Raw genomic sequence first — 27503 nt, forward strand, 5'->3', positions numbered from 1 at the left:
ACGCTGAGGCCAGCAAGGCTGAGTTGTCTGTTCCTCTGAACAGTAGCAGGACTCACACATCAGGTCTCAACCATCCTGCTCCAGGACACCATCCCCCAGCCTGAGAATAAAACCCATAGGCCCCAGGAGGCAGTAACTTCTATCCCCACCCCCCCCCACGCCCCCACTCCCCCATCAACCACGCCTGCCTCAGGGCCTTTGCTCTCTCCGTTGTGCTGGCCTCTCTTCACCACTTGACCCTGGTATCACTGCTTCCAGGAAGCCCTCCCTTACCCACTGTTCACACTTTCACTAGTCGCCGTCACTGTGTCGGGTTTATTATAAGTCCCTGCGTGACGATTACGTGACCATCTGCCTTCCCCACCGCGCCAGAAGCCCCTCGTGACAGAACCAATTCTGACCTGCGCAGGATAGGGCTTGGCACACAGTAGGTGCTCAACGCGGACTTCGCAAATCAACGAATGAATACAGATGTGAAACGGGGTCTACTACAGTCCTGACTGCTAGAGCTGCTGGGAGGAGCTGAGGACTGGACATTCGGAGGACCCCAGAATAACGAGTCCACACTGGGCGCTCAATAAACACCGGGCTGGGGCTCTGCTAAGCAGGGTGGTCCAACCCAGTGAGGTAGGGACCCCAAACCAGTGCTCTGAACCCTTTCCTATTATACACACAGGCAAACAGAAACCCAGAGAAGCACCTCCTATAGGTCATTTCCTAGCAGCAGAAACAACTCAAAGTACAAAAAGGGAACTCAAAGTCAACAAAAAGGGAACCTGATGGAGGAAAAAAAAAAAAAAAAAAAAAAAATCCCAAGGTGGTGGGCTTCAGGCATGGCTGGATCCAGAGACAAGGGAGCCATCTCACTGGGCTGCTGTCCTCCCCGAAAGCTTCTCTCCCAAGGCAGTTTCAGCCTTCCCCATCCCCCCCCCCCCACCCTGTGGAAGCACTCTCCCCATTTCTACAGCAAGAAAATTCCAGATGGTGCTCAATAAAGGTCCAACTCCTACTCCTTGGACCCAGGGGGCTGTGCCTCCGTATGGGTTTGTTAACTCATGGGGCCACCAAACAGGGTGGGTCCAGGACTGGGGCAGCCCCTATGGGGGCGTTTAGTTACCTGGACGCTTCACTGTGAGGGGTAGGGGTGGGTATCGGGTTCTGGACTTGAGAAGGTAGCTTTGAGCTGCGGCCCAGGTCCCTCTGGTCTTTTTTATGAGGCCGCTGACCCGGCATCCCTTGCTGTCTGCCCACTTGGTCTTGCCACCAAGGAAGGAGGAGCACTGATTCGCAAGGGAAGGCATGCCTGGATGGGAGGTGGCACATCCACGGGAGGGAGCATGCGCACAACGGTGAACCGTCTCTCGCAGCTGGAGCACGGCGGGGGGGGCAAGGCTTCTGTTCTCCCGTCTAGATGCATAGATGGAAAACTGGGGCGCCCCCCAGGGGGCGAGGCCTGAGCCTCTCCCCTCCCCGGGGCGTTATGGAGCCAGACCTTTCTGCCCCAGAAGCTTCCAGGGGTTCTGGGTTCTAATCTCCTCCCCTTCCCCCTCCCCGCCCTCCCTTAAAACCGTTAAAGTCTGTTTTGCAAACTCCGTGGCAGGGGAGGGGGCGGGGAGGGGGCAGGGGAGGCCCGCGAGGGGCGAGAGACACGGGCTGGTGTTGCCACCTGGTGGCCACGGGGGAATCCGAGACGACGGGAGGAGCTCGGGTGGGGAGGGACGGAAAGAGGGCAGATTCAGGGTCCGAATGGGGCGTTGGGGGGGCGGGGGTGCTGCGGAGCGTTGAGGGCGAAGAGAAAGGAGGAACCCCAAGCGCTGACCCTGGGCGGAGGGCGGATCGACCCCTAAGAGGGGTGGAGCTGGGGGAAGGAACCATGGCTCCTGATTTCAGGGGACCCGCTCCCCCTCGGGCTGTCCCTCCCCTTGCCCAGTCCTGATCTGGTAGAGTTCGGAGTGATCATCCAGTGTGTCTCATTTATTAAAACGGAAGGCTCATTTATTCAGCCATAAGCTCCCTCCCCCACCCCACAGCTCTGTGAGTTCAGTATTATCCTCACCCCCATTCTACAGGGGAGGAGACTGAGGCTGAGGAGGGGCCATCACTTCCTTCAGAATGATTAGAGCCCTCCCCCCCCCCCTTGTTTTCCCCACCACTAGATCCTCAGAGCCTGGACACCCTGCGGCGCCGCAGGAACTCTGTGCCCAGACTCCCCATCAAGTGCTCCTGGGACAAGACGTCCAGCCTCGGGTCCTAGGATCAGCACGAGCCCCCGCCCCAGCCTATTCAACACCGAAAAGTTCTGTCCCTTCCCCCACGGATGTCTCGGGGGGTAGCAGCTTCCATTTTCTGGCGCTTTCTAGAGTTCCCACCAGAGGACATGTTGCAAGACTTGCTAGACAGAGTTGGGGGGGGGGGGGAGGCGGGGAGGACGGTGGCATCAGAGCCTCCAGGGTGGAAATGGGGTCTGGGTCACCTGGCCCAGGTTTGACTCCCACCAGTGCTGTGTAGCTTCAGCCTAGCCACTTGCCCTCTCTGAGCCTCAGTGGCCGTGTCTGTAAGATAGAACAGCCATGTACCTCTCGAGGTGGTTGTGGGGGTTCAGGACATCGCGGGAGTGTCTAGACAGAATAAGCTGGGTATGCAATGTTTGCTTAATAACCGGCTGTCTTCAGGCTTCCTGCCTGAAGGACGACTTTCTCCTCTGTCCCTCAGGCCTCCAGGCCGGTGTGCGAAGGGCCACCGAATACGGGAGTCTGTATTAGGTCTCCCAAGAGCAGTGAGAGTCCAGCCGCCTGGGCAGGGCTGCCCTCCAGACCATCCTGCCTTCCCGGCTCCGGAGTCTGAGCCTCAGGGTGTCCTCGCACCTGTCTCCTGTCCTCCGAGGGCAGCTCCGCGTCCAAGGCCAGCTCAGGAGTGCCCTGAAGCAGCCGTGTCTTCTCCTTGAGATGCCCGGGCGTGTCCAGGTCCGTTCCCTCACCTTTTTCCCAGGACACGTTCACCACCAGGGCCTCTTTTCGGTACACCTCCTCTGGGAAGTCTGCCGGGCTTGTCCACTGCCAAGCCTAGATAGGAAGGGTGGGCCCGAGGCTGTGGGCAGCGCCCTATTTCCTATCCACACGGGGAGTGGATCGTGCTCCTGCTGGCTTAATTCTCTAAAACCCTGAGACCAATTCGAGGATCAGCTCTAAATCAGTGACCCCCCCCATTCGGCATCCCCTTGGGAAGTCCTCCCCGGCCCCCCATTTCTCTTTGGGAAATTGTTCCTCTTCTCACTGTTGATGCGATTGGGCAGGCAGGGCAGTGTCTCCACCCCAATTTGAGTGATGGACATGTGACCTGGCCCAGCCAATCAGAGCACTCTAGCCCCTGATTCCATGAGCATGTGGCCCAAGCTGGGCCAATCAGTGATAGCCCTGAGACTTTTGCTGAAGCGAATGGGGAAAACGGCACCTGCTTCCACTGGGGAAAGACTGCGCCTGGCTGGGAGGGAAGACTGCGGGCAGAACGGCAGCCCAGGGGCGCCTGGGTGGCGCAGTCGGTTAAGCGTCCGACTTCAGCCAGGTCACGATCTCGCGGTCCGTGAGTTCGAGCCCCGCGTCGGGCTCTGGGCTGATGGCTCAGAGCCTGGAGCCTGTTTCCGATTCTGTGTCTCCCTCTCTCTCTGACCCTCCCCCGTTCATGCTGTGTCTCTCTCTGTCCCAAAAATAAATAAACGTTGAAAAAAAAAAAAAAAAAGAACGGCAGCCCAGACAAATGGATGTTCAGTGTCGGGATTCCTAGATCTAGCCATGCCTGAAGACCACCATCCAGGGAATCCTCCCCTTACCCCCCCCCCACCCCCACCCACACTGGGTTCTTCTGTTGTTTCTGCTGCTAGGAAATGACCCACAGGAGGTTCCTCTCTGGGCCTCTGCTTGTCAGTGTGTGAAATAGGACGGGTTTTTGGAATCCCTGTGTCAGTGGTTAGAGGAGAATAAAATGAATGAAGCCACGGCCATTACTCTGTAGAACGCCAGCCCAGAGTATAGACCCAATAAATAAGACCTTAAATTGGAAAAGGAGTGCCCTTACCTGCTTCCCCTGGCTGCTATGGAACTCGACCACAGTGCTGGCACAGGGTGTGGGCAGAGGCGGGCACAGATACCGCGCAGCCCTGGGGAGGGAAGGGAGCTGGTCGGAGGAGCAGTGTTTCTATCCGTTCTTACTTTTTCATTGTTCTGTCTTATTTTGTTCATCTCCACTAGGTTATAAAGGGAGAAATGATGTGGGTTGGGGGGGGGGGAGGCGGGCATCTGACAGACTTTGTTTCAAATCCCAGCTCAGCCCCCACCGCTGGATACTTTGGACCTGACTCTCTGAGCCTCAGTTTCCTCATCTGTAAACTGGGCACCAATACCTACTATGGCCATTATGGACCATCTTGGGGGAGATGGTGTAAGTTACCTGCTCAGGCCGAGGTACCCAAGGACGCCCAGGAGAAGGATGCTCAGGAAGCTCCCCAGAGACGCGAGGAGTACGGACAAATCGAACTGGGAAACCTGGACTTCTGGGAGTGGGAGAGGTTGGGTTGGGGGAGGGACACCTCCTGCCTCTTGCTGGGAAGGGAGGTGGGAGGGCTGGACCCTCCATCAGCTCGCTGCTGACCATGGCATGCCATGGGTCCCTCTGTGCCTCAGTTTCCTCATACGTGAAGCCAGAGACCGGGGAACCCACTTGCCCTGTGTCTGCGGGACAAAGGCCTGGCCCGCCGCGCCCAGGACACCGTGGCTCCAAGTGCCCGCAGGTTGTGCCCATGTGGTTGCTCCCCTGGACCCAGACCTGCCACCCCACACAAGGACTGACGGCCTGGTTCTCTTGGGACCAGATTTCACCGTAAGGACAACAGGCAGCGACTATGGCAGGAACAGGGATCATTTGATTTCCAAATCTCTTCCAGCCACACACCCCAGGACAACGGAGCCCGCCTCCTTATCTTTGCGATAAGAGAGACACTCATTCATTCACATTCACTCACTCAATAAATAGCCCCCTGCCCCCTCTACCTCCCCTGGAGCCCCCAGGCTGGAGGGGGGGGGGTGGTGGGACAGAGCCTGGGACACAGACACCCTCCCTCACCCACTCCCAAGATGTCAGGCCAGGAAGGAAGGGCAGTAACAGCTAGGGGGGCAGGGGGCGGGGTGGGCACCCAGAGGAAAGCGTGGAAGGCTTCCTGGAGGAGGAAGCTTATGAGCTGAGTTTTGGAGGATGGAAAGGAGTTAGCGGGAAGCACAGACATTCCGGGCAGAGGCGCCTGCACAGGCAAGGCAACAGGAGTGTGAGAGAAGGTTCCGGAAGGGAAAAACCGCAAGAAGAGGTGGGAACAGAGTGAGGTGGGACTTTCTCCTGAGGGTGATGCACTGGGGGGCAGGGGCAGGGCCAGGGCGGGGCGGCTGGGGGAGGCTTGGGCCGGGGCAGTGCATGCTGGGTAAATACCCAGGCCCTGCCCTCCTACTCACCGAAGCTGAATGGCTGAGGTTGGCTCCAGGCGCCCTGCAGCGTCACTGTGTCTGCTCGAACCTGCACGGTGTAGGCTGTGCCAGCCCGAAGGCCACCAAGGGTGACCTCGGTCTCCGTGGGCTTCACAGACAGCTCTGTGGGAGGGAGGCAGGCGCGGGTTCCTAGACTGCCTTTACTCCCATCGGGCGATGGGATGCCCGGGGTCTGGCTGGGCAGTGACACCCTAGGAATGGCAATGGGGACTCAAGGCGTTTTGCTGAAAACTCTTAATGCACCCACGCACCTCAGCTTATTTGGAGGAATCTTCGTCACCAAAATATTTAGCGACTGGTGCTATTTTTCTCAAATCCTGACCTCTGCAGGCTCCTTGCTCCGTCCCCTGCCCAGACCCACCTGCCTTTTCCTCCAAGCTCCTTAGAGACGCCAGGTTCTGTTACACCTCAGGGCCTTTGCACGGACAGTCCCCCCCTCCTCTACTTTGTTCACCCTTTCCCCGGATATCCGCGTGGTTTCCTCCCTCTCCTCCTTAAAAACACTTTTTCGGGGCGCCCGGGGGGCTCAGTCGTTTGAGCCTCCGACTTCGGCTCAGGTCATGAATCTCGCGGTCTGTGAGTCCGAGCCGCACGTCGGGCTCTGTGCTGACAGCTCAGAGCCTGGAGCCTGCTTCCCAGTCTGTCTCTCTCTCTCTCCCTGCCCCTCCTCAGCTTGTGCTCGCTCTCTCTCTCTCTCTCAAAATAAATAAAAATCTTAAAAAAAATAAAGCCCTCCATAAAAATCCTCACGAGGAGAATACCGCTGCTGGCCGTTATCAAGAAGAAAAAAACTAGAAGCCTCAGTCGATATTCTTTGTGTATATTCAAGATAGAATATTCTTCAAACGGAATTTGGGGGGAACGGGTAAATGTGGCCAAAGGGTGGTTCGTGCGCTAATCTTCAGCAACCTGACTTTTGGCAGATGGGTTTTCGGTAATGGCCGCTGCCAGCTACGCCGCCCCGAATAAGCCACCGAACCCCACTCGGCCTCATTTACCCCCTCTAAGCAATGGGTGGCCAAGCTGATGGCAGGTGTCTTTGATACCTGGGTGTCCCCCCTGCCCCCGGGGCATCTGTGCCTTGACTGGTGAGTGCTAGGTGCTTGGTGGGAAGGCAAGACACGAAGAGGCAGGTCTCGCTGGCCCGGCCCGTTGCTGCAGGAGGTGGGGGGTGTGAGGCCGTATCGGAAAGGCCGTGTTCCCTGCGTGGAAGAGGGGGGCCCTAGTGAGACTTGCCCGGCGTGTTCTCACTTCTTCCCCTCCTAAGGGGCGAGAAGGGGCACCTGACTGAGCCCAAGTCCAGGCTTCCTTAACCCTTGGGCGGGAATCCCACTCCAGGCCTCAGTGTTCCCATCTGTGAAATGGGGACAGCTGCTGATTCACAGGAGGGGCTGCCACTCACACACGGGGTATGTTGTGGGCGCACGGCTGCTGCCCCCTGGGGGCCTGGAAAGGGCCGTCGAGACTCGGAGCCCATCTCCTGGGTTATGGGTGGGAAAACCAAGGCCCAGAGAGGGGCAGCGAGGTGCTCGGGGTCCCGCAGCCAGGCAGACCTCAATCCCAGACCCCTTCTCCCCGCAGCCAGACCCGCGCTGCCTCACGTACTGGACATCTGGCCGCCATCCTTCTCTTGGCAGAGCACGACGTACTCCTTCAGGACGCCAGGGCAAGCGCTCAGCACGGAGGGTGCCCACTCCACAGTCACGGAGTCCTGGCTGAGCCTTTTCACCAGCACGTGTTGTGGGCTTCCGGCCCCCGGGGCTGCAACCGCGGCCATGGTCAGTTCCAGGAGTACCGGCTGAACCCTTCCTTCCCGCGTGCCCAGCCTGGCCCCGCGCAGAGACCCATGCGGGTGACCTTGGCGGCAGAGTCGGGCGGGCCTGGGTTCGAGTCCTGGCTCCCCGACCAGGCGCCATCATTTCTCTTCTCTGCGCCTCACTTTATTTAATCTATAAAATGGGGCGAGGCCGCTCGGGGCGTCTACAGGAACCCCCTTCTGCGTGTCTGGCTTCTGGCCAAGGCCTGGCCTGGAGTAAATGCCCCTGAATGTTCTTTCCCTCCTCCTCACGCCCAAGGCCGCTGCCAAGCCCTCCGGAGGGACCACCCCATAGGTCTGGGCTACTCACCGTGGCCCCCGAAGTGGTAGGTGGACAAGACCGTGGACCACGAGGTGGGCTTCTGTGGGTGTGCGGACGCGAAGATCGTGATGCGGTAACACATCTTCTGCTCCAGCGCCCCGGATGCCCTGCTCCAGCTGTAGGTTGCTGGAAGGATTGGCCCGGGCCAGGCCAGTAAACAGGTTGTATTTCCCTCCACATCTCGGCGCTGGCTGTGCCTCGTGCCGGGAACTCCCAGAGAGCGCTCCTGCTCATGCTTCAAAACCCTTGCACCAATGTCCCCTCTTCCAGGATCCCTTCCTTATCCCCCCACAGCCCGTCCCCGCCCCCCTCCAGCCCAGCCCTTCCTCTACAGGGCCTGGTGTGCCTGTCCCCAGCTCTGTCTCTCCAGTCTGCGGACTCCTCACGGGCCAGTCTGAGGCTGAGGTTCCTGGCGGAGGCCAGGCCCAGGGTAGGAAGCGGGAGGGAAGACGCGACGTTGCCGGGGCCATGAGCCCTCCCCGTTTTCCTCCGGAGGCCTCATTAAATTTGCCACCAGTATCTTGCTAGCTGCACCTTCTCTGGCACGGGTGAATGTTTAACAGGCACCCTGGGATGTGAGACTCATTACCTACTGGGGCGCGATCTGCCCAGGGCTAAGTAAGCCCTGATGCCCCAGGATCCTGGCAGGGAGCTCCCGACCGGCATGGGGGGGAGGGTCCAAGTCTCGGCCTGGCTCCCACCTCTGGGGGACGTCGGGTAAGCAGCCAGGCCTCTCTGGGCCTCACACATCGCACACGCACGGCCCATAGAGGTCTGACCCGACCAGGAGCTCTAAGGCAGAGGCAGAGGCGGGGCATTACGGTACCCATTCCAGTAGGGTCCCGATCCTGGGGTGGAGTCAGGGTGCAGGTGGTCAGGCTCCTGTCCTGGCCCCGGGGCTGCCACTCGATGCAGTAGGTCATGTCCGGGGCCCAGGCTGGCCAACGCATGATGGTCCCGTTGGCGCCGGCGCTGATATTCAGAACCCCTGGTTTTGGAAGGAGCGGAGAGAGCCACGTGAGAACAGGTGCCCCCTTCTCCCGCCTGCCCAAGGCTCCCATAGCCCTGTGCCACCCTCTGGCCAAACCCTAACCCCTCAGGGCCGCGGGTGTCTGCGCCTGGCTCTGTCTCCTCACACTGGGGGCCACCGGGCTGGGGGCGGGCCCAGGGGCTGTTTGAATAAGTTCGGTCATCTCCAGGTCTGACCACGAGTTCCCTGCTAAGACGCCCACCGTCCATGACGCCTGTACGCACGCACACACACACACACACACGCATGCGCACCCCTCCCCTTCCCGCCCCGCCAGCCCGGGGAGCATCTCTTGTTCCAGCAGATGTCTGGCCACCCACCTCCTGCCTCACCCAGTGACGGGTGGGTGTGGTGCCGGATGGGCCTCCTGGCCTGGGCACAAGGACACATCCACTCAGCTCCCGGCTCGTCTCTCCCACTCCCTCCCGCAAGGGCGTCTGCAACCACCTTGGGGAGGTGGGCACGACTTCTAATTCCGGGGTCCACAACTAGCACGTATTGAGCGCCGACTATATGCGCCGGGCCCGTGTGAGGGCTTTGCTGTACCCTTCGCTACCAACGGGGCTGTGATCACCCCACTAACACAGACCCGGAGGCTCAGGGAGGGAGAGCCACTGGCCCAAGGTCACACAGCGGGGCCATGATCCAAACCAGGCCGGGAGCTGACGGGCTCGCTGCTGTGCGAGTGGCTTCACCCATCGGAGCCTCAGTCGTGTCATCTCTGAAATGGGCATCATCGTAACAGCCCTGTGCTCACAGGGTTGCCGGGTGGCTCGGTGGGGCCGGGACCGGGGTGTGAGTGAGGCAACGATCGGGCACAAAATGTGAGGCACTGAAGAACTCAGTCGTCAAGGTAAATGTTGTTTTAAATGCGATATTTAAAAAAAAAAAAAATCAAGGGGCACCTGGGCGGCTCAGTCGTTTAAGCGTCTGGCTGGGGTCATGATCTCACGGTTCGTGGGTTCGAGCCCCGGATCGGGCTCTGTGGTGTCAGCTCAGAGCCTGGAACCTGCTTCAGATTCTGTGTCTCCCTCTCCCTCTGCCCCTCCCCCACTCGTGCTCTCTCTTTCTCTCTCTCTTAAAAATAAGTCAATAAAACATTAAAAATAAAATAAAATATAGGGGCGCCTGGGTGGCGCAGTCGGTTGGGCGTCCGACTTCAGCCAGGTCACGATCTCGCGGTCCGGGAGTTCAAGCCCCGCGTCGGGCTCTGGGCTGATGACTCAGAGCCTGGAGCCTGTTTCCGATTCTGTGTCTCCCTCTCTCTCTGCCCCTCCCCCGTTCATGCTCTGTCTCTCTCTGTCCCAAAAATAAATAAACGTTGAAAAAAAAAAATAAAATAAAATATAAATAAAGCTAAAGAAGTCAAAACATGAACGGAAAAGTATGTGATGGGCACAATTTACAATCGCCAAAAGGTGGAAACAGCCCAAGTGTTCATCTGCGGATGAACAGGTCAATGCGCCGTGGTCCCGGCCACGCGATAGAATGTTCCTCGGTCATAAAAAGGAAACGTGGATGAACTTGGAAAACGTTATGCTGGTGAAAGAAGCCAGATACAAGAGGCCACGTGGTGTGTGACCCCGTTTCCGTGAAATCTATAGAGACAGAAAGCGGGTTAGTGGTTGCCAAGGGCTGGGGAGAAGGGGGATGGGGAGTGACGGCTGATGGGCACGGGGTCTCCCTTTGAGGGTGATAGAAATGTTCTGGAACCAGACAGAGGTGATGGTTGTGCATCACTGTGAATGTCCTAAATGCCACTGAACTGCACCTGTTAAAGTGGCTGGTGTTGCTACGCGAATTTCACCTCAATAAAATATGTGTGTGCGCATACGTGCCCGTATACATAAATATAAATCTTGATTTTTTTCATCATACGTATAAATACATGTACATATTTAATTATGTATGTGTATACATAATGAACAAACATCAAGATTTTTATTTTATGCTGAGAGAGGGGGGGGGCGCAAGCGAGAGAGCGGGAGAGACAGGAAGACAGAGGGAGAAGCGGGGCTCCCCCGAAGCGGGGCTGGAGCTCCCCTGCTGCGGAACTCGAACTCACGAACCTGCGAGATCATGACCTGAGCCGAAGTCAGATGCTTCATGACTAAGCCACCCAGGCGCCCCAGATATCAAGATTTTAAGTGAAGATAGGATCAATCCTGTGCCCGCCTCGCCCACCACACCCTGATCTCACCCTGGTCCCCGTACAACTTTATTTACAAAAACAGGTGGTTGGTCTGGGCTGTACTTTGCCAGCTAGAGTTTTGGTGTTGGCGCGTTTGCTTTAAATACTGCGTTGTAACATGACATGCCCTAATTAGTGATTTTGACACGTTCCTAAATTCGACACCCCCTTCACTTTGTGCCTCACCTGCCTCCCCGCTCCCCCCCTACCCCGGCCCCCCTGCCTGGCGGAGGCTCAGAGTAGGTTCTCAGATCCCAGAGGCCCTCCCGCAGCCCTCCCCGGCCAGAGGAGACACCTGGGTGGGTGTGGGCATGGGCAGGAATGTGCCACGTCTGGTTGGGGCCGGGGCCGAAGCGATTCTGGGAGACGACAGCCAGGTCATAGGCGGCGCCGGAGATAGTGATGAACCTTCTCAGCTGCAAGGTCTTTGTGGCCTTGGGCTTACACGGGCAGGACAGCATGTGAAGGTGGACACGGTAGGTCACCTCCCCGCCAGACTTGGACCTGAGGCAGCCTTCTGGAAGCTCAAGCTGGGGCAGCTGTCGGGAGTGTGAGAGACGGCTTGCTTGCGGAGGCCTGACCCCGGTCATCATCCCCAGGGTGCAGCCCCTGGGCAGACTCATCCATGGGCCAGGGCCTGTGCCAAAAATTAAAACAAAACAACACAACCAGCCCCCGCCCCCCGTCCCCCAAAAAGAAACCCTCCGTGCCGCCAGGGCGGCTGGAAAATAGCCATTCATGTCCGGTGCATGTTGGTCTGAGGGGGAAATAATTTGGCGAAACTCACAGAGAGCCAGGGAAAAAAAAATGTTTTCGTTTTCTGGGGGTTTTTTGGTGTTTTTCTTTTTTTTTTTTTTCCCATCTTTGGAAAAGCCTGGAAATTTTTCCTAAGAAAAGGAATTCGAATGAGAGGAAAGCCAGGAAGTAAAAGAGCTTTACTGCAGCCTTTACTGTGACAGCCCGTTAGGGAGCTGGCCGCGTTAATTACGGTGAAGCCAGGCGGCGCAACATTTGGTGGTTTTGCTCCCTGACTTGGCCAGGAGAGTTTCCCTCTGTGCCTCAGTTTTCTTCCCTGTAAAATGGGGGTTAATTAGACTGTTCTTAACGGGTTGTTTATTATCTCCCATCTAGACTGACATGGCCGACCCCTGGCCTGCCTGTTTGCACCCCAGCCCCTCACAATCTGGCCCCCACCTGGCAGCCAGGGGAAGTCTACGAACACCTGAACCCCGCCATATCCCTCCTCTGCTCACATACCCTCCATTGCTCCCAATTACCTGCAGAGTTAAACCCACGGTCCTTGCCACCTCCATGGCTCTTCCCCATGTCCCACTCGTGCCCCGACTCCAGCCTCTTTCTTGTCTCCTTCTGCCCATCCCAGGCCACCCTACAGCCCTGTGCTGGCCCATTACCTGCCCATCCAGAGTCACCTGCCTCTTCCCGTCTGGGCGGAGTGCCCCCACCGAGAACCTCCAGCTGGGCTGTGGGAGACGTTCTGCAATGAATGGGATGGGCCAGACAGTGAGGCTGGGGGCGTTCCCTTGCCCGCCGCCACCCACGGACCCCCGATGGGGACCCCCCCGCCCCGCCTTGAAACACAGGATTCCCATGGGATGTTAGTTTGCAAAATCTGAAAACATGGAGATCTAGTCTCCAACAACGTGACTATACTTAACGCTAGAAAACTACACTTTGAAATGGTTAAAATGGTACATTTTATATATGATGGGCTTTTTACCACACTTTTTTTTTTTTTTAAAGCCTGAAAATAACTCTTGGAGTTGTTTTCCGGCAGATAATGCACTTGGGCAGGAGGAGACCCCAGATCACAAGGCCAGGAGCAAATGTTGCCAGTGGCCTCATCCTTCCCTCCCTCTTGGACCACGTCGCCACTCTAGAGCTGCCCAAACTCCAGCTTCCTGTGTCATTTGGGAAAATACGTCTTTGTGACACAGCCATTTTCCCCTGTCAGCGCCCTGGGTGGCTTGAAAAGAGCAAAAGCAACGAAACACCTCAGAAGAAGAGAACGACTGAGAAATGTTTCTTTCCAGATGATGGATTCCCCACATTTGACGACGTGAAACTCGCTCACCGCTCTGCCCCCTTTCACTCATTCCCACTGATTTCTCCCGTCGCCTGTTTACTGACACCCGCCGCCTTATTTCCGAGGCCCACTGCTGAATAATTCTTCTTCTTTTTTTTAATGTTTATTTATTTTTGAGAGCGAGACAGACAGAGCGTGAGCAGGGGCAGAGAGAGAGAGGGAGACACAGAATCCGAAGCAGGCTCCAGGCTCTGAGCCATCAGCACAGAGCCCGACGCGGGGCTCAAGCTCAAGAACCGCGAGATCGTGACCTGAGCCGAAGTCAGCCGCTCAACCGACTGAGCCACCCAGGCGCCCCCCGCTGCCGCATTTCTAATGCCTGCCCTGGTTCCTGTGATTCTAGGTGCTCTCACCAGGGGGGACACACACGGGGCTGCTCCAGCTGCTCCAAGGATCTCCTGGGGCTCCCGGCCTGAGCCGCCGCCTCCGCAGCTGGAATTCCTGGGCTGCGTCCATCTGCAGGGGGCAGAGGCATGACTCTGGCAAGAAACAGGTCAGACGTCAAGCTGAAGGGCTGTCCCACACCTGGGGGTGCCCCGGGGCTTGGCACTTGGCACTCAGCCGTCATACACTTTTTAAAAAATTTTTTAACGTTTGTTTTTTAAGACAGAGAGACAGAGCACAAGTGTGGGGGCAGGGGCAGAGAGAGGGAGACACAGAATCCGAAGCAGGCCCCAGGCTCTGAGCTGTCAGCACAGAGCCCGACGCGGGGCTCGAACCCACGAACCGCGAGATCATGACCTGAGCTGGAGTCAGATGCTTAACCGACTAAGCCACCCGGGCGCCCCAGTCGTCATACACTTATTGAGTGCCAGCTGTGTGCTGGGCCCTAGGGACACTGCGGGAATAGGCCAGGGCCTGTCCCCTTGGGGCTTCAAGATCACCCATTCTTTTGGGGCGCCTGGGTGGCTCAGTCGGTTAAGCAGCCGATTTGGGCTCAGGTCATGATCTCGCGGTCCGTGAGTTCGAGCCCCGCGTCTGGCTCTGTGCTGACAGCTCAGCGCCTGGAGCCTGTTTCAGATTCTGTGTCTCCCTCTCTCTGACCCTCCCCCGTTCATGCTTTGTCTCTCTCTGTCTCAAAAATAAATAAACGTTAAAAAAAATAATAATAAAATAAAATAAATAAAAAATTTAAAAAAAAAGATCACCCATTCTGCCCCTGCCCTAGGTCAGAGTCCCGGCAAGGCCACCCATGGGGATGTGCCCCTGATCAATGGCTTCTCACCCCCCAGGCTGTTTCCTCACCTGTGAACTGGGAATAATCCAATACTGAACTACAGGGTGGGCCAGGAAGCACACAGAGAATTTAGCACTGGGCCTGGCACCCAGTGGGTGCTCAATTAACGCTAGCTTGCTGCAGCTGTTCTTATATTATTCTCACCGAAGCCAGCATCATCCTGACGTCCACAGTGGCCCTAGGACAAGATCATATATATACATATATATATATATACACGTATATACATATATATACATATACACATATATATGTATATATACATATACACATACATATATACATATATATATACATATACACATATATATAATATATACATATATATACACATATATACATATACATATACACACACACACACACACACACATATGAATGAACCTGTGACCATTTCGGTGTTGAGAAATACTAGCTCTTTTCATTGTAAACAATTATTTTAGGGGCACCTGAGTGGCTCAGTCGGTTAAGCGTCCGACTTCGGCTCAGGTCATGATCTCACGGTCCGTGAGTTCGAGCCCCGCGTCGGGCTCTGTGCTGACAGCTCGGAGCCTGGAACCTGCTTCCGATTCTGTGTCTCCCTCTCTCTCTGACCCTCCCCTGTTCATGCTCTGTCTCTCTCGGTCTCAAAAATAAATAAACGTTAACAAAAATTTCTAATTAAACATTGATTTTACGTGCAATGTGGGAGCTTGGGTCGGAGCCAGGAACAGAAAGAGGATGTTTGTAAAAATAAATAAATAAATAAATAACCAGAAATAAAAGAGGACATTCGTGGAAAAACGAGGGACCTCTGCAATTTAATTCATAGCAATATGCCAACATCCATCTCAGTTGCAAACAAACACACTCAAGAATGTGAGATATTAACATGCGGGGAGGCTGGGTGGAGTTTCTGTGGGAGTTGTCGGCTTCCTGGAAACTTTACGGAGAATCTAAGATTCTTCTAGAATTACAAGTTTACTGAAAAGATTTCAGGAGGCAGGGGCGCCAGGGTGGCTCAGTTGGTTAAGCGTCCAACTCTTTTAATTTCGGCTCAGTTCACGATCTCGCGGTTCGTGGGTTCGAGCCCCGCATCGGGATCTCTGCTGACAGCTCAGAGCCTAGAGCCTGCCTTCGGATTCTGTGTCTTGCTCTCTCTCTCTGCCCCTCCCCTGCTTGCGCTCTGTCTGTCTCTCTCTCTCTCTCTCAAAAAAAAAAAAAGAAAAAAAGAAAAGAAAAAAGAAAGAAAGAAAAGGAAAAAAGAAAAAATCTTAAAAAAAATTACTTTAGGTGGCAAAACCTGTATTTCTATGGTGTTGGGGGTCAGGAAAGCCAGATTTAGGACACGGCCTGGCCCACACTTCCCAGTGAGATGCTGAGAGTCCCCCAACATCCCAAGCTTCAGTTCCCTCCTCTGCTAAGGTGCTCAGGGGGCTGGAAATAAAACAGAGAGACACGCCTTTCGCCATCAGAGGCCCCATACCACTGCCTCTGACTGATTCCGTTGACCTGATGGCATAACAGAGACTCAGAGGGGCCCAACATTGGGAGGGATGGCGGGGCTGACGCTGAGGCGGCTCCCTGACCTCAAGATGCTCCCAGTCTGAGGGAGGAGGAGACGCCATAATTCAGAGACTGGAGGTCTCTGTCTCTCCCAAACTAGGGGCTTCTTCTTCTTCTTTTTTTTTTAAGTTTATTTATTTTGAGAGAAAGAGAGAGAGAGATGGAGAGAGCACAAGCAGGGCAGGGACAGAGAGAGAGAGGGAGAGAGAAAATCCCCAACAGCCTCCATGCTGTCAGCGGAGATCCCACAAACCGTGAGATCGTAACCTGAGCTGAGATCAAAGCGTTGGGACGCTTAACCGACGGAGCCACCCAGGTGCCCCCCAGACTAGAGACTTCCTGGGCGCTAAGCAAGGGCTGAGATTTCTGGCAGGCCCAGCTGGCTCTGCCCCGAAGGGGGGAAACAGCAGGGGCGGCAGAGGGTAACCAAAGAATGAATGAAGGTCCAAAAAAGTCATACAGAGAAACAACCTAAGGGTCCGTCGATGGATGAATGAAAAAACAAACAAAAACAAAACCAAAATCAGGTGGTATATATACAATGGACTATCACTCAGCTGTCCAAGAAGGAAATCTTGCCGTCTGGGACGACATGAATGGGGGAGTGTATTATGCTAAGTGTAAAAGGATCTCTCACCCACGTGGAATCTAGAGCAAAACCACCCGGAAACGTGTGGATACAGAGAACTGATTGGTGGTTGCCAGAGGCAGGGGTGGGCGGTGCGTGACATGGGTGAAGGTGGTCAAAAGGGACAAACTTCATTTGTAAAAGAAGTCAGTCCTGGGGATGTCATGTCCAGCTCGGTGACTGTAGCTAATACTGCCTGATGGGGGCGCCTGGGTGGCTCAGTCGGTGACCCGTCCGCCGCCTTCGGCTCAAGGCATGATCTCCGAGTTCGTGAGTTCGAGCCCCGTGTCAGGCTCTGGGCTGCCAGCTCAGAACCCGGAGTCTGCTTGGGGATCTGTGGCTCCCTCTCCCTCTGCCCCTCCCCGCTGACACTCTCTGTCTCAAAAATAAGTAAACATTTAAAAAATAATAACAATAATAACACGGTGTGGTGTATTTGAAAGTTCCTGGGAGAGTAGATCTTCCAAAGGTCTTAGGACAAGAAAAAAGGTTTATAACTTCGTGTGATCGTCTCACAATATGTATATAAATATCAAATAAGTATGTTGAACACCTGAAACCAATACAATGTTATATGTCAATTATATCGAAGAAGAAGAAGAAGAAAAGGAGGAAGAGGAGGAGGAGGAGGGAAGGGAGGAGTGGAAGTGGAAGGGCAGCTTCCCGGAGAGGCGGCCCTGGAGCTGGACCCTGAAGGTGGGCTGGATTCTCATGTGCTCAGATAGAAAGGAAAGCATACAGATGGAGAAGACTGCATGGGTAAAGCCAGAGTCTGGAAATGCCGGGCATGAGCAGAGACTAACAGCCATTCAGGAGGGGACCAGAGGAAGCACAAGGCAGGTGAGGGTACCTAGGGCCAGCCGAGGAAAGGATGCCCTCCTGAGGGTAATAGGGAGCCATGGAAGGTGTGCGAGCGAGGGAGGTCCCGATGAGAGCTGAGTGTCAAGGACACTCCAGAGGCTAGAAACAAGGCAAGAGTGGAGGCCAGGTAGGAGGGGGGAAGGGTGTAGAGACGGTGAAACTGATTTGGGGGATGGAGCTGCCCCGGGGAGAGGCCTGTGTTCTCCCCCTGCCCGGGGAATAAACTCACCAGCTTCCAAAGGCTGCCGGCTGTCCGGTGCCGGAACTGGACCTCGGCGCCATCCTGGCGGGCTGGGGTCTCCCACTTCATGAGCAGCCGCCCCGCGGAGCCAGACACCTTGATGTCTCCCAGCAGCGGTGGGTCGTATTTAACTGGAAGCAGAGATGGGGTTTGGGGAGGGGGCCAGCATATGCGTGAGTTACTGGTCCTGAAAATTTCAGAACATCCGTTCCACCCAGCCCAGGGTAACTGACTAAGCCCCCAGTATGTGAATCGGGGAAACCCTTACATGCTCCGTCTAAGCCTGGGAGGGAAATATCAATACCCCTTAGAGCAATGCTATAGCGAGACAGGCGCTTTTGTAAGTTGCTGACGGGGAGGGTCGTTGACAATCTATTTTTCTGGAGGACGATTAGGGAAATCTTACTAATTTTTTAGACCCTGACCCAAAGAGAGACGTCTATCATTCTTTCTGCATCTTGGTCACACCATGCCTGATTCTACCTCAGGGCCTTTGCACTTGCCGTCGCTCTCATGTCCTCCACCTGGAACACACTTTTCTACGCTTTATTCCTGTTGGATCTTTTTTTTTTTTTTTTATCCTTCCGGGCTCAGCTTGAGCCAGAAGCCTCCTTGGCCTCCCAGCGGTATCTCCTCGTATGTCATAATCATGCCTCGTTCATCACCCCCTCTTGATTCTGGGCTCCACGAAGGCAGAGAGAGGCAGGGCCACGAGTACAGTGAAGCAAGAAAGGCAAGGGTGTACAAAGACACGGTCGGATCCTGTCTTTAATTAACTAATTAATTTATGAGTTTAGAGGGGTTTTGTTTGTTTGTTTGTTTGTTTGTTTTTGAGAGAGGGAGTACGAGCAGGGGAGGGGCAGAGAGAGGGACAGAGAGAATCTTAGGCAGCCCAGCGTGGAGCCTGACGTAGGACTCCATCTCAGGTCTGTGAGATCATGACCTGAGCCAAAATCAAGAGTCGGACGCTTAACCGACTGAGCATATTTTAAAACGCGATATTTTAAAACCGACCCCATATTTTAAAACGCGGTATTTTGTTCCCCGTGGATTTTTTTCCCCACGAATTTTGATTTTTAAAAATATTGCATTACCGTAATGTTTGTATCGACTAGCGAGGTTTGGGGCACCCCTTGGAAATGTTGTGCCCCAGGCGGGCTCCCTTCTCACCTCACCCTAGTCCCAGCTCCGAGCTGCAGACTTTGGTGGCCTCGCTCGTGTCCCTGTGACTCAGCGGTAGCACACGGTGGGAACTCAGCAACGATATGTCAAAGTGTGTGTGGTTGAGTCGTGACAACAGACATAGAGGACCCAACAGGGTCCCAGCAGCCTTCACCCAGAAGCCACCTAAGTGCCCGGCAGCTGGGGATTGGCGAGGGGACCATAAGAAACTGCCGTGTCTCACGATAGCGTGTGATGTGAAAATAGCTGGCGTTATCGAGCCGCTTGCCGGAATCGCCCCCCAGGTCCAGGCTCAGGGACCGGAGGCTTCTCTGGGTGACAAAGGGGCCGCGGGGAGGAGGAGGAGGAGGAGGAGGAGGAGGACAGGGTACTAACCTGAGCTATGAAGCATCAGGGTGACCTTGGGTGACTTCTCTGTCCGGTTCCCGGCTCGAGATTCAACCCAGAGGGTGACAGCCTGCAGCACAGATATGCCGTCCTGGTCGGAGAACTGCACGTTGGTGGCCGAGCCTGCGGCAAAGTAGCAACAGCGCCCGGACCTGAGGCTGGGGAGGGAGAGTGCTGGTGCTCAGTCTGGGGGTCCTCGGGACCCCCAGGGTGCCTCGGCAGAAGGTGTGAGTCGCATCCCAGCATCTTCTTCTGCCCCCTTTGCTCCCCCTCCGCGGCCTGGGGACTCCGTGGGGATCAGCCTGGAACCGAGGGGTTGGGTGTGTGTGTGTGTGTGTGTGTGTGTGTGTGTGTGTGTCCCGGAATCTCGCGAGATGGGCTGCCACAGGAGGAAGGAAGATGGGAATGAATGGATGGGAGGATGGACGAGTGAGTGAGAGGGTGGGGACCAGGGGCTAGAGGGACGCCCCGCCCCCCCACCTCCCACCCCCGCCACAACATAGAGAGTCCCAGCCCTCTCTTCTCAGATGAGAAACTGAGCCTCCCGAAAGGAGCCTGACAAGGTCACACATCTGAGAGCGGGAGCCAGGGTGGGATGATGCATGAGGGTCTGGGAACTGGGGCAGGGTCCTCACCAGCACCTCAGGAAGTGGCTGACCCCAGCCGCGGGGCCTTCGTACCGCCAGGAGCATTCATAACCGGCGCTGAACATCCGGTAGCAGGTCAGGTCCTTGGGGCCTGAAGCCGAGCCTAGAGGAGGTACCAGAGGTTTGGGAATGGACCAAGAATCGGGAGGGGCCCCTCCTTGCTGACACACCCTCAGGGTAAATCTTTGTGACATTTAAGGAACCCGCTCCCAGCCCCCTCCCTGTGCCCTTTTCTCCTGTCTCCTGCCGTCTCCTGTGCTCACCCCCCTCCGGCCACACCAGTGGACTCCTCACCAGTCCTCAGACACACCAAGCTTACTCCCACCACAGGGCCTTTGCACATGCGGGGCCAGCTGCCTAGAATGCTTTCCCCCCAGATCTTGACATTCCAGTTTCTCCTTCAGGGTCACCTCCTTGACCACCAGGCAACCTGAAACAGCCCCTTCCTTCATCCCCCACCTCCTCTGGTTTCTCATAGCACATCCTAGGATGCCGTCCATGTACGTGTTTGGCAGTTGGGGTCACGGCCGGTTCTTTCATGCCTAGAACTGTGTCCGCACAGAGTGGGCGCTCGGTGACTATTTCTTGCACAAAAGAGCGGATGAAGAGCCTGTTCAATGGCAGGCCCTTATTGGGGTGCATCACAAGCACACATGTTCCAGCAACGCCTGCCTCCGGGGAGCCCCAAAATGTCTCACGGCTGCTTAGCCCCCCCATGCTGAACAGACACAGACACCAAGTCTGCGACCCTGCGAGGGAGGAGACGAGGCTCAGAGAGGCAAGCGACTGATCCAGGACGCCCGAGCTTGGTGAGGATAGGACAATAGGCTGTCTGGTCACTGCCAAGACCTCAGGCCGGCCTCAAACTTTGGCTGGGCAGGAGGGAGCTGAGGGACCGGCCCCCAGGGATGGGCCAGTCAGAGCCCCGCATGCCCTCTCCCCACAGCGCAGAACTGTTCCAGACCTGAGTCTGCATCCGGATATGGTGGGTCCTGAAAACAGCACCCGCTCGTGCCGCAGGCTTCGGCTGCAAAGGCAACAAAGAGATCATGACATTCCCAGAGTTTCACTGCATGGGAGAGGGGCTCAGGCCGGGGGCTCGCCAAGTCACCATCCACCCACCTCTCCACGTTCCCATAAACGGATCCGCCCACCCGTCCTGCCGTCCCTCCAGACGTCCAATCTTCTACCCATCCATCCACCCGCTCGTTCATCCACGTGTCAACCTCTCAGGCTGCTCTTCCGATGCAAGCCAGGGTCCCCTGGACCCCTCCCCGTCTCTGCTCTCCAGCCCTGCCTCACCCCTGAAGGCCCCGAAACCCTGCCGCTGCTGTTTCCAGAGAGGGAAACTGAGGCACAGAGAGGCAAAGGGGTGGCCTGAGGTCACACAGCAGCAACAGCTGAACCGGAATTAGAGGTCAAACCCAGCCATCTGCAGGGGTCAGGGCTCCTTCCCATCTGATTCCACAAGACGGAGAGAGTATATGAGTATATATAAGGTAGGAATATACCATATACTACAAACATAATCAGTTACCCTGTATATCACTTATATACATATTTGTTCTTTACCCTTTTCTTAGCATTTCTTTTTATTTATTTATTTATTTATTTATTTATTTACTTATTTAAAAGGTTTTAGGGGCGCCTGGGTGGCGCAGTCGGTTAAGCGTCCGACTTCAGCCAGGTCACGATCTCGCGGTCCGTGAGTTCGAGCCCCGCGTCAGGCTCTGGGCTGATGGCTCAGAGCCTGGAGCCTGTTTCCGATTCTGTGTCTCCCTCTCTCTCTGCCCCTCCCCCGTTCGTGCTCTGTCTCTCTCTGTCCCAAAAATAAATAAATGTTGAAAAAAAAAAAATTTTTTTTAAAAAATAAAAGGTTTTATTTATTTTTGAGACAGACAGAGGCGTGAGCGGGGGAAGGGCAGAGAGAGAGGGGGACAGAGGATCCAAAGCGGGCTCTGGATGACAGCAGAGACGCCCACACGGGGCTCGAACCCACGAACCGTGAGAACATGACATGAGCCGAAGTCAGGCGCTTAACCGCCGGAGCCACCCAGGCGCCCCATCCTTTTCTTAGCATTTCTCACAGAACTCTGGGAAGTGGGAAAGATTCAGGGGTTCGGCCCATTCCACGGAAGACAAAATCAAGGCCGGAGGGAGGATGCCCAAGTTGGACCCCGGAAGCTATGATCGGCGATCTCCCATTTGAGAGAGGGAAAGACTGAGGCCCAGAGACGCAGAACCCACCCCAGAAACCCAGATCCACGGCCTTTCACACACACGTCTCCCAGCAAAGAGCCACCTTGTCGGGGTGGAGCACTCACCGCCCTGCCCTGGAAGCAGGAGCAGAAGGAGGGGGACCAGCCTGGTCAACAACTGCCCCATGAAGTCCATGCAGAGGCCTGCAGCCCCAGATGAGCTTCTGTGTTGCTGGCGAGGCCCAGCCACCCCGTCCTCGCCCTAGAACACATTGAAGCTGAGCAAGAAAGAATGCTAAAAAGATTAAAAAAAAAAAAAAAAAAAAAAGTTAGGTGTCATGGCCCCTCCTGGCATAAGTCAAACTGAAAGAGAAACCCAGGAAGTCAGCTCGGTGATGGTGGCCTCATCCCAGCCACAAAGCCACCCGTGGGGCCAGTCTGACCCAGGGCCTTAGATCTCGGGGTCTCTTCCGACCCGAGAAAGACCCAAGCAGGACACTGGGTGCCAGCCTCATGAGGGGGCAGCTCTGGGCCCTTGCCCTGGTCTCTGGCCCTCTCTAGCCAACTTCTGAGACTCGGGTGCCCAATGGGAGCCCAGGGTTCTTGGATGTCTGAGTTCACTCTCCCAACAAGTCATTCTGAAGTGTTTGCTGTACCTTACCCCTCCCCCCGCACCCCCCCCTCCCCCGCCACAGCAAATGCCCACCTCCCCGTTTCCCAGACTCTGGTCTCGGGGCACCCTGGGTCCCGGCTCCTAAAGAGCCCCTTTGCGTCCTTCAGACGAAGCGTTTTCTCTTCTCCGTGTCTGTTTCTTTGGCATCTGGGGGTCTCATTTTCTGAGTCTTTCTCCCCACTGCCAAAAGAGGCCCAGGATGTCCATGGAGAAGCAGTGATTCATGCTACAAAGCGGATGAATCTCAAACACATCGTGCTGAGTGAAAACAGCCAGACGCAGCAGCCCACGTGTTGTATGATTCCATGTATATAAAATGTCCAGAGCAAAAAAATAAATAAATAAATAAAAAATAAAAAATAAATAAGAAATAAAATGTCCAGAGCAGGCAAATTCGAAGAGACAGAAAGATTAGTGGTTGCCAGCGGCTGGGGGGTGGGGGCTGGGGAGTGACTGCTAATGGGGACGAGCTTCCCCTTGGGGTGAGGAGAATGTTCTGGAACTAGACAGAGGTGACGGTTGCAAAACGTAGTGAATGCTCTAAATGCCACTGAACTGTGTATTTTAAACTGGTTACTTTTATGTCATGTGATGTTTCACCTACAAAAAAAAAAAAATGTTCACGGAACCGTGGGAGACGGAGGAGCATACGGTGAGGGTCTCTCTTGGAAGAGCATCTGGGGAAACTGAGGCCCAGGTGGGCCAGGAGGAGGCCCATTCTCGGAGAAGCCCTGTCCCGGGGGGGGGGGGGGGGTGGGCGGGGCAGCTGGGCCGGTCAGGGTCAGGCGCCCGGGAGGCCATGAGGTCAGAGCCATGGGAACAAAGAAACAGTGTCCCAGGCCTGGCACAGTGGGGACGGGGACCCCGTGACCCCGCACAGAGCAGCCTTCACTGGCAATAGGGCCAGACCAGGCCACGGGGTGGAGTGGGCTGCAGGACTGATGTGTGAGGCCTGGGGGAGGGGCAGAGACAGAGAGAGACAGAGACAGATTGAGAGAAACATGAGGAAAGAGGGAAGAGACCGGTTAGAGAGAGGGCCAAAGTCATGACCTCCCCTCGAGGAGCCTGAGACCCCACCCGAGGAGACACCATCATGGGCCCCATTTCACAGATGGAGACACTGAGCCCAGAGGCCTCAGCTGCCTGTGAAAAGATGATTCAGAGAGAGTCCCCTCCCCTCCCCGCCCCCCAGTGGGGCTGAGCGGTGAGTGGGGAGTGAGCCTCATGCCCCAGGGCTGCCCCATCACCGAGGTCGGCCCTTCCAGGCCTCAGCTACCCCATCTGCAAAATAGGCTGTAGCGAGGATAAAGGATTTGGGCTCCCGGCAGATCGTGCCCACCAGCCAGCCAGCGTAATTAATCATTGTTTGGGGGGCCTCCAGTGGCCTCTGCTCTTGTCACAGCTCCTTCCCACCTCCCCAAAGTCAGAGCAGCCACTGGAAAGACATCGAAGGAGGGAGAGAAGAGTGGAGGAGGGGTCAGAGCTGGACACAGATGCCCCCCCCTACCGCCCCAGCTCCTTGATGTCAGGGCTGGGTGCAGGGAGGGGCTGGGGGTGTTCCAAGGGAGAGTAGGGAGGGATGCCCAGAGAAGGGGGATCTTGAACTGGGTTTCTAGAATGCAACAGCACTCCCCGCAGAGGGGCACAGCAGAGACCAAAGCTCCGGGGACATGCTTTGGGGGAACATCAAGATGAGCATGGCAGGTCTCGGACTCCACAGGAGAGATGAAGGTGGCAAGTCGGACAGGGACCTCGAGCGTCAGGCTGAAGGGCTGGGCTTTTTTCCCAAGGGCACTGGGGAGCCATAGCAGGTGTGTGAGCAGGACGCCAGTCACAGGTGAAGTGGTGTTTCTACCCTTATCAAAGTCAGGATCTGCACTTCACCTTCCCCCATGCCCGATCTGCACACCCACCTCCCTTGGCCTGCCCGCCCCCCTACTCCAGGAAGCCCTGGGGTGCCCTCAGTGGCCCCTCCCAGCTGCCCTAGAAACACAGCTGGGGTATGCCCCTAGGGCTGCCCCACTTTCAGCCGCCTCACGAACTGCTGGGAGGGGGAGGCAGGAAGGATTGGGTTAAAAGGGGCCGCCGGAAATGGAAATCGTGACAGGAGGAACCACAGAATTTCCCCACCCCCTCAGCTTCCGCCTCCTTCCTGGGTAGAGTGACCTTCAGTCAGCCGAGGGTTGAGCTTTTCCCTTCTCCCGGCCACAAGACCCTGACGCCCCTGGAGGGCATCTGAGAATGTTGAAGGATCAATAGGATTTTGCAAGGAGAAAATCTGTTAGTGTTTTTAAATCAAACACATTTCTAGGCATCACTTATTCGTTCAACAATCCCACTCCCTGATGCCCCTTAGAGATACCTGAGAAGGGTTTTGATGGATGTATAGAAGTTCGCAGGAAAACAAATCACTTATTCATTCGGTAAAAATGTTCTTTGATGCTTCTTAAATTTGAAGCGGGTTTTGAAAGATGCATAGGCGTTCACCAGGGGAAAATCACACTCACTGTTCGATTGATTCAGCGAGTCAGTCAATAAATGTCCCCTAGCGCCCACGGAAGGTGTAATTTTGGAAGTTCTGTGGAGAAGTTCTCTAGATGGAGCAAGGGTATTTGAAACCTCTCTGGTGGCTCTCCCTCCAGCAGCTCCCCCATTTGCCTGATCCAACCACCTCGGGTACAGGGAACCTCTCTTTCCCCAAGATTGTAGCCAAAGTCCCAGGGAAGACTGATTGGCTGAGCTTGGGTTTCATGTCCACCGTGAGCCAGTCACCCTGGCTGAAGTGAACGAAAAGTCTCTAGGTCACATGTCCACCCCAACTTGGACTCTAGGAGAACTTGTAGGCAGAACAGACCAGAGACAGGGCTGTCGTCGGTCGCTGTAAGGTGCGCGCTCCCCATTACCCGGGGTAGACAAGCTATAGCCTGAGGTCCTTTTAGCATAGGGTTGCCAGGTAAAACGTGCCCTATTAAATGAGAATTTCAGGTTAAACGCCCCCTAAGTTTTTAGCATATCTACTTACCAAGGATCGCGTGGAACATTATGAACAATTATTCATTGTTTGTCTGAAATTACATTTTTTTTTAAATTTTTTTTTCAACGTTTATTTATTTTTGGGACAGAGAGAGACAGAGCATGAACGGGGGAGGGGCAGAGAGAGAGGGAGACACAGAATCGGAAACAGGCTCCAGGCTCTGAGCCATCAGCCCAGAGCCCGATGCGGGGCTCGAACTCACGGACCGCGAGATCGTGACCTGGCTGAAGTCGGACGCTTAACCGACTGCGCCACCCAGGCGCCCCTGTCTGAAATTACATTTAACTGGGTGGCTGTAACTAGTTTGCTAGACCAGCCATATCAAAGAGACGGAGTGCCTTCAATAACAGGAATTTCTTTCCTTACAGTTCTGAAGGCTACAAGTCCAAGATCAAGATGTTGGCAGGTTTGGCGTCTTCTGGGGTCTTTCTCCCTGGCTTGCAGATGGGGTTTTCCTGCGTGTTCACGTGGCCTACCTTCTGTGCATGCCTGTGCCCTAATCTCTTCTTTTTTTTTTTTTAATTTTTTTTAACGTTTATTTATTTTTGAGACAGAGAGAGACAGAGCATGAATGGGGGAGGGTCACAGAGAGAGGGAGACACAGAATCTGAAACAGGCTCCAGGCTCTGAGCTGTCAGCACAGAGCCCGACGCGGGGCTTGAACCCACGGACCGTGAGATCATGACCTGAGCTGAAGTCGGACGCTTAATCGACTGAGCCACCCAGGCGCCCCCCTAATCTCTTCTTATAAAGACAGCAATCATATTGGATTAGGATCCACCCAGGTAACCTCGTTTTACTTTAATTGTCCCTTTAAAGTCCCTCTCTCTGGACACAGTCACATTCTGAAGGACCTACGGTGAGGATTTCAACGTCTGGATTTTGGAAAAACATGACTCAGCTTACAGCAGTGGCTGCTTTTGACTGCACAGAACAGTCTGGCCGTTTTTGAAAAAGCAGAAATATAGAGTTACCATATGACCCAGGAATTTCACGCCTAGATGTAGACCCAAGAGAATTGAAAGCATATGTCCACACAATAACTTGCGCATGAATGTTCACAGCAGCGCAACTCACAAGAGCCCAAAAGTGGAAAAACTCAAATGTCCATCGACAGGTGAACGGATAAACAAAATGGGGTCCATCCACACGATGGAATATTATTCAGCCATAAAAAGGAAGGAAGCCCCGATTCAAGCTACAGCGTGGGTGCACCTTGAAAATGTCGTGTGGAGCGACAGAAGCCGGACACAAAAGGCCACACGTTGTAGGATTCCATTTATGTGAAATGTCTAGAACAGGCAAAGCCACGGAGACAGAAAGCAGATTGGCGGCTGCCGGAGGGAGGATGGTGAGTGCTCATGGGTAAAGGTTTTCTTCTAGGGTTGGTAAAATGTTCTGCGATTAGATAGTGGTGATGATTACACAATTCTGAGAATATGCTAAGAACCACGGAATGGTACTCTTTAAAAAGATATATTTTAGGGGCTCCGGGGTGGCTCGGTCTGTTAAGCGTCGGACTCTCGATTTCGGCTCAGGTCATGATCTCACGGTTTTGTGGGTTTCAGCCCCGAGTTGGGCTCTGTGCAATGACGGCGTGGAGCCTGCCTGGGATTCTCCCTCTCCTCTCTCTCTCTCTCTCTCTGCCCCTCCCCCCCTTGCGCTTTCTCTCTCAAAATAAATAAACTTAAAAAATAAAAATAAATTAAAAGGTATATTTTATGGTGGGTGAATTATATGTCAATTTTATTTATTTATTTTTATTTATCTTTTATAAATTTGTGAGGGGAGTACCAGTACCCTTTTTTTTTTTTTTTTAACGTTTACTTATTTTTGAGAGAGAGAGAGAGACAGAGCGTGAGCAGGGGAGGGGCAGAGA

The 27503-nt window shown here is 54.9% G+C and overlaps 1 protein-coding gene and 1 non-coding gene across 3 annotated transcripts; both read right to left on the reverse strand.

The window, feature by feature from the left end:
* Positions 1 to 1959: 1959 nt before the first annotated feature.
* Positions 1960 to 22208, reverse strand: IL12RB1 (interleukin 12 receptor subunit beta 1). 2 transcript variants are annotated; one of them, XM_045496613.1, is made up of 16 exons: positions 22044 to 22208; positions 20684 to 20746; positions 19708 to 19822; positions 19061 to 19230; positions 17492 to 17634; positions 14373 to 14406; positions 13345 to 13470; positions 12300 to 12382; positions 11183 to 11426; positions 8493 to 8654; positions 7655 to 7792; positions 7134 to 7289; positions 5496 to 5630; positions 4444 to 4546; positions 4072 to 4153; positions 1960 to 3062 (listed from the first exon to the last, which is right to left on the reverse strand). In XM_045496613.1, the coding sequence occupies exons 1-16, from the start codon at positions 22111 to 22113 to the stop codon at positions 2709 to 2711; spliced, it is 2178 nt and encodes a 725-aa protein (XP_045352569.1). In that variant the 5' UTR covers positions 22114 to 22208; the 3' UTR covers positions 1960 to 2708. The 2 variants fall into 2 exon arrangements, with proteins under 2 accessions (XP_045352569.1, XP_045352570.1); XM_045496614.1 differs by lacking the exon at positions 4444 to 4546 and having other exon boundaries at positions 2876 to 3062.
* On the reverse strand, positions 13690 to 13774 carry TRNAW-CCA. Its single transcript has one exon. It is a non-coding gene; the product is annotated as a tRNA-Trp (tRNA).
* Positions 22209 to 27503: the final 5295 nt, after the last annotated feature.

Source organism: Leopardus geoffroyi, chromosome A2 (genome assembly GCF_018350155.1).
Source record: "Leopardus geoffroyi isolate Oge1 chromosome A2, O.geoffroyi_Oge1_pat1.0, whole genome shotgun sequence".
Classification (NCBI taxonomy): domain Eukaryota; kingdom Metazoa; phylum Chordata; class Mammalia; order Carnivora; family Felidae; genus Leopardus; species Leopardus geoffroyi.